The 12,269-nt window shown below is 44.2% G+C and overlaps 2 protein-coding genes across 3 annotated transcripts in view; both read right to left on the bottom strand.

The window, feature by feature from the left end:
- The window catches only part of LOC139171148 (espin-like), a 67,216-nt gene that overhangs the window by 2,782 nt on the left and 52,165 nt on the right, over window positions 1-12,269 (bottom strand). The window contains exons 12-13 of one of the 2 annotated variants that reach the window (XM_070759030.1): window positions 2,305-2,384; window positions 1,357-1,368 (exon numbers count right to left, since the gene is read on the bottom strand). In XM_070759030.1, coding sequence (XP_070615131.1) covers window positions 1,357-1,368; window positions 2,305-2,384 — 92 coding nt within the window. Of the gene's footprint in view, window positions 1-1,004; window positions 1,369-2,304; window positions 2,385-12,269 lie in introns of those variants that run through there. The other variant, XM_070759029.1, reaches the window with a different exon arrangement.
- On the bottom strand, window positions 8,976-11,933 carry LOC139171309 (espin-like protein). The gene is made up of 3 exons (XM_070759415.1): window positions 11,883-11,933; window positions 9,258-10,766; window positions 8,976-9,182 (listed from the first exon to the last, which is right to left on the bottom strand). The coding sequence occupies exons 1-3, from the start codon at window positions 11,931-11,933 to the stop codon at window positions 8,976-8,978; spliced, it is 1,767 nt and encodes a 588-aa protein (XP_070615516.1).

Here is a 12,269-nt window from a genome sequence, read left to right as displayed (position 1 = left end):
GAGGCTGGTAGTGTTAGCAACATGCCCACTGCACCGCAACCCCCCTGATTTATTCATTTTTAATCTTTTCATTATCTATTTATAGACAGATAGTTGTCAATTTATGACAGTTTGTTTATAGGGGACTCCGGAACGTTTTTCACACTTACGACCCAGGGTCACGCGATCCAAACCGAGACACTAACTGGCTCATATTTACAATGGTCGCAGTGTCCCAATTTTGTGTTTTTCTCTCTCTCTCTGTGTATATCTACATATCGATCAATCGATCGATAGATAGATGATAGCTAGATGATAGATAGATAAATAGATAGATATAGCTAGATAGAGAAAGATAGATAGATAGATAGATAGATAGGTAGATAGGTAGATAGATAGATAGATAGATGATAGGTAGATAGATAGATAGATAGATAGAAAGATAGATAGATATAGCTAGATAGAGAAAGATAGATAGATAGATAGATATAGCTAGATAGAGAAAGATAGATAGATAGATAGAAAGATAGATAGATAGATGATAGGTAGATAGATAGATAATAGATAGATAGATAGATAGGTGATAGAGAGAGAGAGATAGAAGATTGGAGAGGGAGAGATATTATTGAAGATAGAGATTACAGGTAGGTAGGTAAGTAGGTAGATAGAATTGTCCTAAAAATGTGAGTTCCCACTATAGTTATAAATGGAGAGGCATTAACCATCACGATCTCTGGAACGTTTAAAATTTATTTAAAACTACTAAAAATTACTAAGCTTTCGTCATTCAGAGTATTAAAATCCCCATTGAAGAAATGCTTGCTTTAATATAATGCTGCTCAATGTAGTCGGGGTGTGGGCCCATTACGAGCGCAATGGCTAAATTGAGTAGCATTATATAAAAGCAATCATTTCTTCAATGGGGATTTTAATACTCTGAATGACGAAAGCTTAGTAATGTTTAGTAGTTTTAAATAAATTTTAAACGTTCTGAAGATTGTGATGGCTATTGCCTCTTCATATTCATAGATTTTCACGGGTACAGGTATGAAGGTCTTGGCATATGTATATATGTATATGTATGTATATATGTATATGTATATATAAATATGTTTAATTAAATATACATTTGTGTGTGTATAAAGGTATATGTCTATATAATTAAATTTTCATGACAGCCATCACTCCTGGCTGCTATAAGTGACACTGGCTAGGTTTTATCTTCCTCTCATCCAGCGGTTGATCCAACCCTCGATCATTCTTTCATATGGATCCAAGTCCTATCCAGCCCAAGGCTGTGCCTGATGGGTCCAGTCGCCTTAGGCAGCGAAAACGGGCAGGCAAACCAAAACATTTAGCCGCGTCGTCAAGACTCACCGTTTTTGTAACCTGCAAAAAAGAGACAAAACACAACAGACAGGTTAGTTTTGAAAAGTAGAGGTTCGTAATTTTTTTGTTTGGTAAAGGTTTTTACACCAGAAGGAACAGACTGATAGGTTTGTGGCGATCGCAAAAATGTGGGAACAACAATCGCAGATGTGACATTTCTCCCGGATCAAGAAGAAGCAGCCAAACACTGATGATGTTACCTAGTTGTGTAGACATCTGCATGGAAACTGCAAGCTCAGAAAGGCCATGGATTCTCCTAGTACATGGTACTCACCAGTATTTGGGGATGCCATGTATGTAAACTACCAATTGTAGTTTGTACCTTTATAGATGCAATATACCTTTAAGGACTTTGGCTGGTTCGCCATAAGAGGGCGCCAGCGCTCTCTCCCGATGATGATGTTGGATAGCTCATTCATTCTTTGCCTTTACCTTGTGGGGGTAGTATATTCTGCTTCGTGCTACTATGTGCGGTTTGTTGTTTATTTCTGCTTTGTGCTTGTAAATATGTATATATGTAAATAATACTTGCTTAGCATACTAAGTCTGTGTCGTTACTGGCTGTATCACACATCCACACTCTTACCAAAAACTCTGCTCTGCGTATGTCGAAGGTCTTGCAGCCTAGCTGCACCGAGACAGGTCATCTCTTCAGTCTCCCCCTCCTCCTCCTCCTCCCCCTCCCCCTCCTCCTCCTCCTTTCTGCAAACTCCACTCCCTTCTAATACTGTTACCTAATGAAACGTTTGCAAGAAAAGCACAAAGGATCCCATAGGTTCCCCTCCTCCTCCTCTTCCTCCTCCTCTTCCAACACCACAACCTTCTATCCCTGATGGTGTAACCTAGTTGGGCTGTGAAATGTCTGCAAAGAAACCACCAAGACCAGAAAGGACCAAGTTCACCCCAGAGTTACAAAATTCTTCTATTGATTCTTACCTCTCCTCTTCCATCTTTTTCCGGAAAATATCCCTTCTCCAAGCTGGCATGCCAGCCAGACGCGCCTCATCTTCTGTTTCCTGGAAGGCAAGAGCAAGAAAGGAAGAAGAGTCAACACCCACCAAGTAGGAAGGTGTTGGGAAGAAGGAGGAGGAGGAGGAGAAGGAGAAAAAGAAGGAGCAGGAGGAAGAAGGAAGGAGGAGGAGGAGGAAGAGGAGGGAGGAAGAAGGAAGGAGGAGGAAGGAGGAGGAGGAGAAAGAAGGAGGAAGAAGGAAGAAGAGGAGGAGGAAGGAAGAAGAAGGAGGAGAAGGGGGAGGAAGAGGAGAAGTAGAAGAAGGAGCAGGAGGAGAAAAAGAAGGCGCAGGAGGAAGAAGGAAGGAGGAGGAGAAGAGGAGGAAGAAGGCGGAGGTGAAAGAAGGAAGAAGGAGGAAGAAGGAAGAGGAGGAGGAAGGAAGAAGGAGGAGAAGAAGGAGGAGGAAGAAGGGAGAGGAAGAGGAGGAGGAGGAGAAGGAGGAGAAAAAGAAGGAGCAGGAGGAAGAAGGAAGGAGGAGGAGGAAGAGGAGGAGGAGAAGAGAGAGGAAGAAGGCGGAGGAAGAAGGAAAAGGAGGAGTAGGAAGGAAGAAGGAGGAGGGAGAAGGAAGAGGAAGAGGAGGAGGAGAAGAAAGAGAAGGAAGGAGAAAGAAAAGGAGGAAAAGCAGAAGCAGAAGCAGAAGAAGAAGACCTCCAAGGTCCCTTCCAACTCTGTTGTTGTTGTTGTTGTTGTTGTTGTTGTTATTATTATTATTATTATTATTATTATTATTATTATTATTATTATTACCTCCCTACTCTGCAGCAGCATAAGGGGGTGAAATTCAGCAAAATTAGACTTGCTCTCTTACTGTAACCTATCTCAGTAAAATGCAAGTAATCCTTGACGTATAACGGTTTCTTTACCGATCTTCACAACAGCCCTGGAAAAAGTGACTTACCAATGCTACTCGTACTTACGACCTTCGATACATCCCCGTGGTCGAATTTGGGCATGTATTTAGGACCGTTGCAACCCTGAGTCAAGTTTAGCGACTTGCCAGCCCGCTTCCGATAAGGCAATGGGGAAGCCGGAATTCGCAGAACGATCATGCAATTCACTTAACCACGGCAGCCATTCCCATAACAGCCATAGGGCAGGCACACATTAGGACTCTGTCCATAACTGTTGGGTTGGCAATATATTGGCTGCAGGTGTTGCAGACTACCACAAGGGGGAGCTATAGCTTATTTCTCTGAGTCCGCCTCTCTGTTTCCCTTTGTCTGGATACTTAATGTTAGGTTAGCTCTGCAATCTCTCTGTACTGTAGTCAGGTATTATAGCCAAAATTTTACTGATTATGACAAAGATAATAAGTAAGAAAGACTATGCACTGGGTAATATTTGGATTGTTATTCTGACCTATTATGTGTAGGACTTCAGACTGTTTATCTGAACATGCTATTTCTCAAAGCAAACTTTAATTCAAGTTAGTCTATCTGTGTGTGGCTGAGTAGTTATTCACAACTGATCTCAATATAAACATTTTTGTGTGTGTACAACCTTGGTAAACAAGGATTACTCTGCTCATACGTTAACAATACATACACAAATGTTCACATATGGTAGAAAGTTCCTTTTTTGTAACTACATCTGCAGCATTCGGGTGAACGATTTGAAAACATTTTGGCCAAAATACCAACGATAAAACATTTTATAGAGGTTTTCCTTATAGGCTGCTGACATTGTTAATTTATAATTTTGACAATAAAAAATAACAATAGAGTTGGACGGGACTGTGGAGGTCTTCTAGTCCAACCCCCTGCTTAGGCAGGAAACCCTACACTACTTCAGACAGATGGTTATCCAACATCTGCTTAAAAACTTCCAATGGTAGAGCATTTACAACTTCTGGAGGCAAGCTGTTCCACTGATTATTTATTTATTCATTTATTTATTTATTTGTTTGTTTGTTTGTTTATTTATTTATGTGTGTATGTATGTATGTATGTATGTATTTATTTATTTATTTATTTATTGGATTTATATGCCGCCCCTCTCCACAGACTAATTGTTCTGACTGTCAAGAAATTCCTCCTTAGTTCTCAATTGCTTCTCTCCTTGTTTAGTTTCCACCCATTGCTTCTTGTCCTGCCATCATGTGCTTTTTGGAGAATAGCTTGACTCCCTCTTCTTTGGGGCATCCCCTGAGATATTGGACCGCTGCTATCATGCCTCCCCTGGTCCTTCCTTTCATCAAACTAGCCATGCCCAATTCCTGCAACTGTTTCTCATATGTTTTAGCCTCCAGACCCCTAATCCTCTTTGTCGCTTTTCTCTGCACTCTTTCTAGAGTCTCAATATCCTTTTTAGAGGGAGATGGGGTGGAAATAAATTTCTTGGTCTGGCCAAACAGAGCATGTGGAAAACCCAAATCTGTTTTTATTCTTATTTATCTGTCGCTCGTTCTGCAGCTTTTTCAGGGTGTGACCCATTTTCAAATTGTTCTGCTGGGCTCTCTGACAGGAGCCTCCCGAAAATTCAAGGGTACAAATTTCAGACACACACACGTTTGAAAATTCAAAACAATGTTCTTTATCACAAAAGTCAAAATAAACTAAGCACTCTTTTTGTATTGCAAAGAGCACTCTTCCCAAAACAACTGGGTAGTCTGTACAATTTCCCTTAAGCAGCCATTAAGTACTTAGCAAGCAGCTGTGAAGAAACTTCACACCCCTTCTTCTTCCAACAAAGTGAGACACACACACACACACACACGTTGCTCTGCTTTGGATTCAAAGGTGTGAAAAAGCAACAAAGTCCAGCACAAAATATTCCTGACGAACTGCGAACAGATATTCTTCCACAATGGCCAAACCCACATGCTGCTATTTATAGCAGCAGCCCTAATTACTGGAGCCCCACCCAAACACAGGTGGCCTCCCTTATTTCCTGTAATATGTTCTTACTTGGTCCCTTCTACGCATAATTCTGCGATTGCGTGGGTAAAAAATGTCATCATCTGAAGCAATAAAAGATAAGGAAGATTGACTGCCTTGGCTGTGTGCCAAGCCCTCCTCTGCCGAGTCACTCCCACCTTCTTCTTCGTCCGAGGAAACTAAACTCTGAACTGATTCTGTCGGCAATAACACAGGCCTGTGACATGTTGAAGTTTCCCCTGCATCCACCTCCCCATTCCCTGGGTCAGGAGCTGGGCCAGAGCCAACCACAAAACAAATGATGTGGATTTTCTAGCTTATCCAAATCCCCTTTGCCTCTAGCAGGGGGTTGGACTAGAAGACCTCTCAGGTCCCTTTCCGCTGTGTTATTCTGCAACCGTGCCACAAAAGTGACTTATGAACCTTTTGCACACTTATGGCCACTGCAACCTTTCCGTGGTGATATGGTCAAAATTCAGATGAAGGCTAACAAATAACAAGTTCGCTTAACAATTGCGGTGTTTAACAACCACCACGTATAAAAAGGTCATAAAATCCGTGAGTTGGGGAATTCTGGTAGTTGCAACCCAGGCACCTCTTAAAATTGCCAAAATTGTACAAAATGCTATTTTAAAGCAAGTTGGACCATTCAACTCAGTTTAGACTGGTTTAGTAGCAAACAAATTTCAAGTTTAAGATAAAAAAGGGACGCTTTTTAAAATTCGTTCACTTTTGTTTTAATCCCTGAATAAAAAGCTCTTTCAAGTACTGTATTGAGAATCCATGCCAATAAAATTTGCTTCTATTGTTTTTGGAAGTTGCAGTCCGAAATTAATTATTCAACTTATTATTATTTTTTTAATGCAGGGTTTGGCTCTTTGATTGTTGGAGCTAAGATGAAGATCTTTCAAGTCTAAACAAACACCGAGAGTAGAAATGCGAATATCCCAATGCAATTTAGTTCTCTCTCTGCAATGACAAAAATATGCCCAGTTCTGTGCACACAACATATTTTATTTCTTCAGACAAACTACAGGAGGGGGGGGGGGAAGCAAATTTCCATCAATTTAATTGAGGTTGTTCTCCTATTTTTAGTAGCAAGCGAGGACAATCATAAGAAAATAATTGGAAAACTTGCATAACAACACACAAAAAGGATAGGAGAACACGCCACACACTTGGGGGGCAAAGTGATATCGATTTTGCTTCTTTGCATTGCAATCATTCTAGGATCCTATCATCCTTCTATGGGTGAAGAGAATTGATGGAACTACTATGGGAAGTGTTCTGCCGGGCTCTCTGGTAGGAGCCTCCTGAAAATTCAAGGGTACAAATTTCAGACACACACACGTTTGAAAATTCAAAACAATGTTCTTTATCACAAAAGTCAAAATAAACTAAGGACTCTTTTTGTATTGCAAAGAGCACTCATCCCAAAACAACTGGGTAGTCTGTACAATTTCCCTTAAGCAGTCATTAAGTACTAAGCTAGCAGCTGTGAAGAAACTTCACACCCCTTCTTCTTCCAACGAAGTGAGACACACACACACACACGTTACTCTGCTTTGGTTTCAAAGGCGTGAAAAATCAACAAACAAAGTCCAGAAAACAGCAACACAGGATTCCTGACGAACTGCGATTAGATACTCTTCCACAACGGCCAAACCCACATGCTGCTATTTATAGCAGCAGCCCTAATTACTGGAGCCCCACCCAAACACAGGTGGCCGCTCTTATTTCCTGTAATATGTCCTTACTTGGTCTCTTCTACGCATAATTCTGAGCTTGAGTGGGTCCAAGATGTCTTCATCCAAATCAATGGAAGATAAGGGAGATTGACTGCCTGGGCTGTGTGCCAAGTCCCCCTCTTCCAAGTCACTCCCACCTTCTTCTTCGTCCGAGGAAACTAAACTCTGAACTGACTCTGTCGGCAATAACACAGGCCTGTGACATGTTGAAGTTTCCCCTGCATCCACCTCCACATTCCCTGGGGCAGGAGCTGGGCCAGAGCCAACCACATCAGGGAAGTATAATCAATATTTCTAAAATAAATGACAATTGCGCGCTATCAACTCTAAAACCACCCCACCCGCTGCAAAATTTTACCGAATTCTACTGTGACGTCTAAAATGATGTTGCATGGGACACATCGTCACGCAAACAATGTGGACAAGGCACTGATGCGTCATTTGGTGCAACGCTTCAGTTTCCTACCCTGTGGAATCTTGCCCATACACACTCTACGCACTATAGGGAAGTGTTTTTAATAGGAAAGTGAACACAAGAACAAGGGGACACAATCTGAAGTTAGTTGGGGGAAAGATCAAAAGCAACATGAGAAAATATTATTTTACTGAAAGAGTAGTAGATCCTTGGAACAAACTTCCAGCAGACGTGGTAGATAAATCCACAGTAACTGAATTTAAACATGCCTGGGATAAACACATATCCATCCTAAGATAAAATACAGAAAATAGTATAAGGGCAGACTAGATGGACCATGAGGTCTTTTTCTGCCGTCAGACTTCTATGTTTCTATGTTTCTATACATTAACCCCATGCGTTGAATCTGCACAACATGACTAAGGTACAATGGATCCTGCTTGGTCGGGGACTGAGTATGTTGCACATTTATTTATTTAACTACCTACTTACTTACTTATTTTGTCAAGTACGTATTGGTGGTATACAAAGATATAATAATATTCATATACATGATACTAGTAAAAGAAAAACATTAGGACAGGGGACCGGAGGCACGCTGGTGCACTTATGCACGCCCCTTAAGACCTCTTAGGAATCGGGAGAGGTCAACAGTGGACAGTCTAAGGGTGAAGTTTTGGGGGTTAGGTGATGACACTACAGAGTTTGTTAGTGAGTTCCAGGCATCAGCTACTCAGTTACTAAAGTCATATTTCCTACAATCGAGTTTGGAGCAGATACTTTGAGTTTGTATTTGTTGTGCTCGTGTATTGTTGTGATTGAAGCTGAAGGAGTTGTGGACAGGAAGGATGTTGTAGCAGATTATTTTATGGGCTAAATTGGTTTTTGTGGCATAAATTGATTTTTTAAATTAAAAAAATATAATATTTTTAAAATTAAAAAATAAATGTAAAAAAAACAACAATTTATGGTCTAAACTGATTTTTTTTTTAAAAAAACTAGATACGGGGCCTGGTTTGGTCCTAAACACCCTTCCTGTCTGATTGTGCCTTTGTCTGCTCCCCAAATTCTTGACCCCCAAATCGTGTGCCCCACCAACAATTAAGCGTCCTTGTAAAGTACAACGTCTACTTGTTTTTTCTTTCTACTCAGAGCTGGGTAGCAAACTGAATTAGTTCCCCCCACAACTTGCATAGCACATGGTTTTTGTCTCTGTGTTGCTGTTGGTGTGTGCAAAGAGCACAAAGATGAAGAGTGAATTCAGATGGCTGCAACTCTACAGATGCCTTGCAACTAGTAGTATAGTAGTAGTAGCAGCAGCGTAGTGTTTGTTGAGCTCAAATTGGGCACAGCAGATCTTGAGGGAACTCAACTGGGGTCCATTCGCTCAGTCCACCAAGACCATCCAAAGTCCCAGCTGGAAGAACCCTCACCATCTTACCAACGTTATTTGGGAGTGTAATCCAGAAGTCACTTTCTGGACTGGTGAAGGACCGGTTCTAGATTGAACGGATCCGTGTTTAAGAAGCCATCTTCTGCAAAATATCTTCTACAACCACTCAGATGTCAAACATCTCGGCCTCCTTCTCTTTCCAAAACGAGAAGCTACGGTCTATATAGCGGCAAATGTCATCGTTGCTGAATTCTCCAAGCTCTGAAATGAGCTGGATGGAATTCTTCCTAGTCTTTAAAGGTGGGACAACAGCTAGCTCGTCTCCAGCGGACGGGGGCTCTTGGGGGCTACTGACCAAAGACAGAGAGGATTCCTGGTGGGGGAGAACAGGGGGAGAATGTAGGGTTTCGGCTGGGACTTCCACACTGCAGGTGGTCCCGTGGTCCACCGCCAGGTTGTCCCTGAAGAACCTCTGCTTGAGGTCCTCAAAGCCATCCAGCCAATCCCGCTTCCCAGCTTCCACTTCCTCCATCACCACTTTGTGAAACTGCCGGATGAGGTCCCAGCTGTGGCTACCCAGGCGGTCAAACATCTCATAGCAGAGCAGGTGGCGGAACTTGCGCTCATCCCGGCTCATGTCCATCTCCAGCAGCTGGAAGTAACCCAGCATGAAGAGGTCCAAGGTGAGGCTGTCGTACTCCACCGGCGCACCGTCGACGTGCGGCAAGAAGTGTTCGGGCCAGTAGAAAATGTCGACATGGCTCAGACGGCGGATCTGTCGAGTAGGGACCTGGCTGATGATACTTCTCCAGTGGGTGAGCAGCCTGCCGACCACTTGACGCTGCTTCATGAAGTACAAGAGTTGGTGGTCCTCATTGGGTTTCAGCTCTGTGACCGTCAATGTGGACCGGTTGTATGTTTGGTCATCTGCTTCTGAATCGGAGCCGGGCATCTCCGCCATCCTCTTTGGCTGGACTTGCCTGCCCGAATCAGTGAAGGTCCACCTTTTCCAGTGTTCCAGGAAAAGGTAGACGATCCGTTCCTTCCGCAGGTCGATGTAGTCTTGGATGCAACTCAGGTCCGTCTGGACCGGGAGGCTTCTAGTCATGTGGTCAGGGCTGAACTTGGTTTCTGCGAAGGAGTCGCCTCTGGAGAACGGGCTCGGTCCCACCTCGTAGAGAAGAGGCATGTGGGACCGCTGAATGGGGGGTTCAAGACCACCGATGGAGGCCTCCTCATCTTCCAGGACCGGGAATGGCTCCAGGCCCATGATGTAGTCTTCTTCCAAAATGGGCTCGCGTCCGAGCGTGAACTGGGCCGTCCCCACTGGCAGGGAACGCTTCCTTCTGTACACCCAGTTGGTTGCTTCGCTGATCAGCTGCGCCTGGACATGGACTTCGTAGTTGGCCTTCAGATTCTTCACCGACACCCCGCACTGTAGGATCTCCTTCTCTACTTCCTCTCTGGTGCAGCTGAAGGACTGAGAACGGGCTATGTGGCTTGGGCCGTCTTTGAACGTCGGCGGCGCTGTGGTAATTGGCGCTTGGCTTTCTTCCTTCTTCTGGGCCAACGTATCGGAGGTCACCATTTCGGCCAGGCTGGTGGCTCGGCCGCCCAGCGTGGCCAGCAGGATGGACATGCTTTTCAAGAGGATGGAGATCTTGTTGCACCAACCGGGCAGGTCCTCCGCCCGGCCGTGCATGCACATGGGGTTGACGGTGAAATGTTCCTTCGCTAACGTAGCCGAGACAGGTAACAGCTGTTGCAGCTCCTGTTCCAGCTGTTCCAGCTCAGTCTCGACTTTCTGGACCTTGTGCACGACCTGAAGGTTCTGGATCTGCTTCTCAATACGCAAGATGTCATCTTCGGTCATCAGTTCGCCGAAAGGTCCCAAGATGGCGTTGTGGGCATGGGAATACCGCCAACCTTCCTGCGGGTAGCAATTCCCGTATCGTAGCTACGCAAGACAAAAAGAAAACACAACCCAGAGGGCAAGGAAGAGTCCCTCAGGATGGGCAAACTACACGGTCCGCGGTTCTGCACACCCTCTCTGCCTTACATGTTACTTCGTGGTGTAATGAGAATGGGACGCTTGGCTAAAAGCTCCGCGTGGCCAGACAAGAAGAGACAATGGGTAGAAAACCGGACAGCCGTATTGGGAGAGGAAGACCGATATTTTTTCTGCTCAGGTGGAGAGGTATTCCTTCCTTTTTCTTTCTGTCTTATTGTTTTCCCTTCTCTTCCTTTCTCTTTCTTTCTTTCCTTCCTTTCTTTCTTTTTTCTTCCCCTTGTCTTTTTTCTTATTGTCTTCCTTCCTTCCATCTTTTCTTCCTTCTTTTTTCTGTCTTTATTGCTTTTCCCTGCCTCCCTCCCTTCCTTCTTGTCTGTCTTTCTTTCTTTCTTTCTTTCCTTCTTTCTTTCTTTTTTCTTTCTGTCTTATTGCCTTCCTTCCTTCCTTCTTTCTATCTTATTGTCTCTTCCTTCCTTCCTTCCTTCCTTCCTTCCTTCCTTCCTTCCTTCCTTCCTTCCTTCCTTTCCTTCCCTCTAGTCTTTCTCTCCCAATAAGAAGCTGGATCAGGAGAGAAAGACCAATATTTTTTCTGCTCAGGGGGAGTGGCATGCAAAAGGACCACGCAAGAATACCACCACGAGATTAACGGACGGGGCAACGAGAACCATTCACACGTTACACCATGAAGCGGTCATGTAAGGCATTTAATTCCTGCAGTATCTGGCAATGAGGTGTTGAAGGGATCTTTTGGAGGCGCAGGTCGAATCGGTAATATCTGGCGGGAAGACTTTTGAGGTCGCCGAATATCCTGCGACAGGCGTTTTCACCGCTGCAGCCGCCGCGCAGCAAAACCGATCCTCACTTGGCCGCATAGTGCAGGTTAAATGAGCTTCAGAGTTGGGTCACAGCAGGTCAGGGGGGACAGACATGCAGAGAACACGTCGTAGGACCACAACAAGGGTCAAGTTAGAAGGAAGGAAGGGCCCCACTTTCTCTACACATCGTCAGGAAGGTCTGCAAAAGACTGTTGGATTATGAATCTCTATCTACGGTCCCACAGACCTTGCCAACCTCACAGACCACCAAGGACTCCACAGTTGTTGTCATCGTCATCGTTGTTCTCCTCCTTCCTCTCCTCCTCCCTGCAATCCCCACTCAATTCTAACACTGATGATGCTACCTAGTGGGGTCATGAAACATCTGCAAGAAAACCCCAAAGCTCAGGGAGCTCCTAAGTCCTCCTCCTCCTTCTGATTCCTCCTCCTCCTCTTTCCTCTCCTCCTTCCTCTCCTCCTCCTCCTTTCTCTCCTCCTCCTCCTCCCTGCAAACCCCACTCAATTCTAGCACTGATGATGTTACCAACCTGGGTCATGAAACATCTGCAAGAAAACCACGAAGCTCAGAGCGGTCCTAAGACCTCACAGTCCTCTTCCTCCCTCCTCCTCCTCT

Source organism: Erythrolamprus reginae, chromosome 8 (genome assembly GCF_031021105.1).
Source record: "Erythrolamprus reginae isolate rEryReg1 chromosome 8, rEryReg1.hap1, whole genome shotgun sequence".
NCBI classification, from domain to species: Eukaryota; Metazoa; Chordata; class Lepidosauria; order Squamata; family Dipsadidae; genus Erythrolamprus; species Erythrolamprus reginae.
This window is presented reverse-complemented; position numbering and strand designations above follow the sequence as displayed.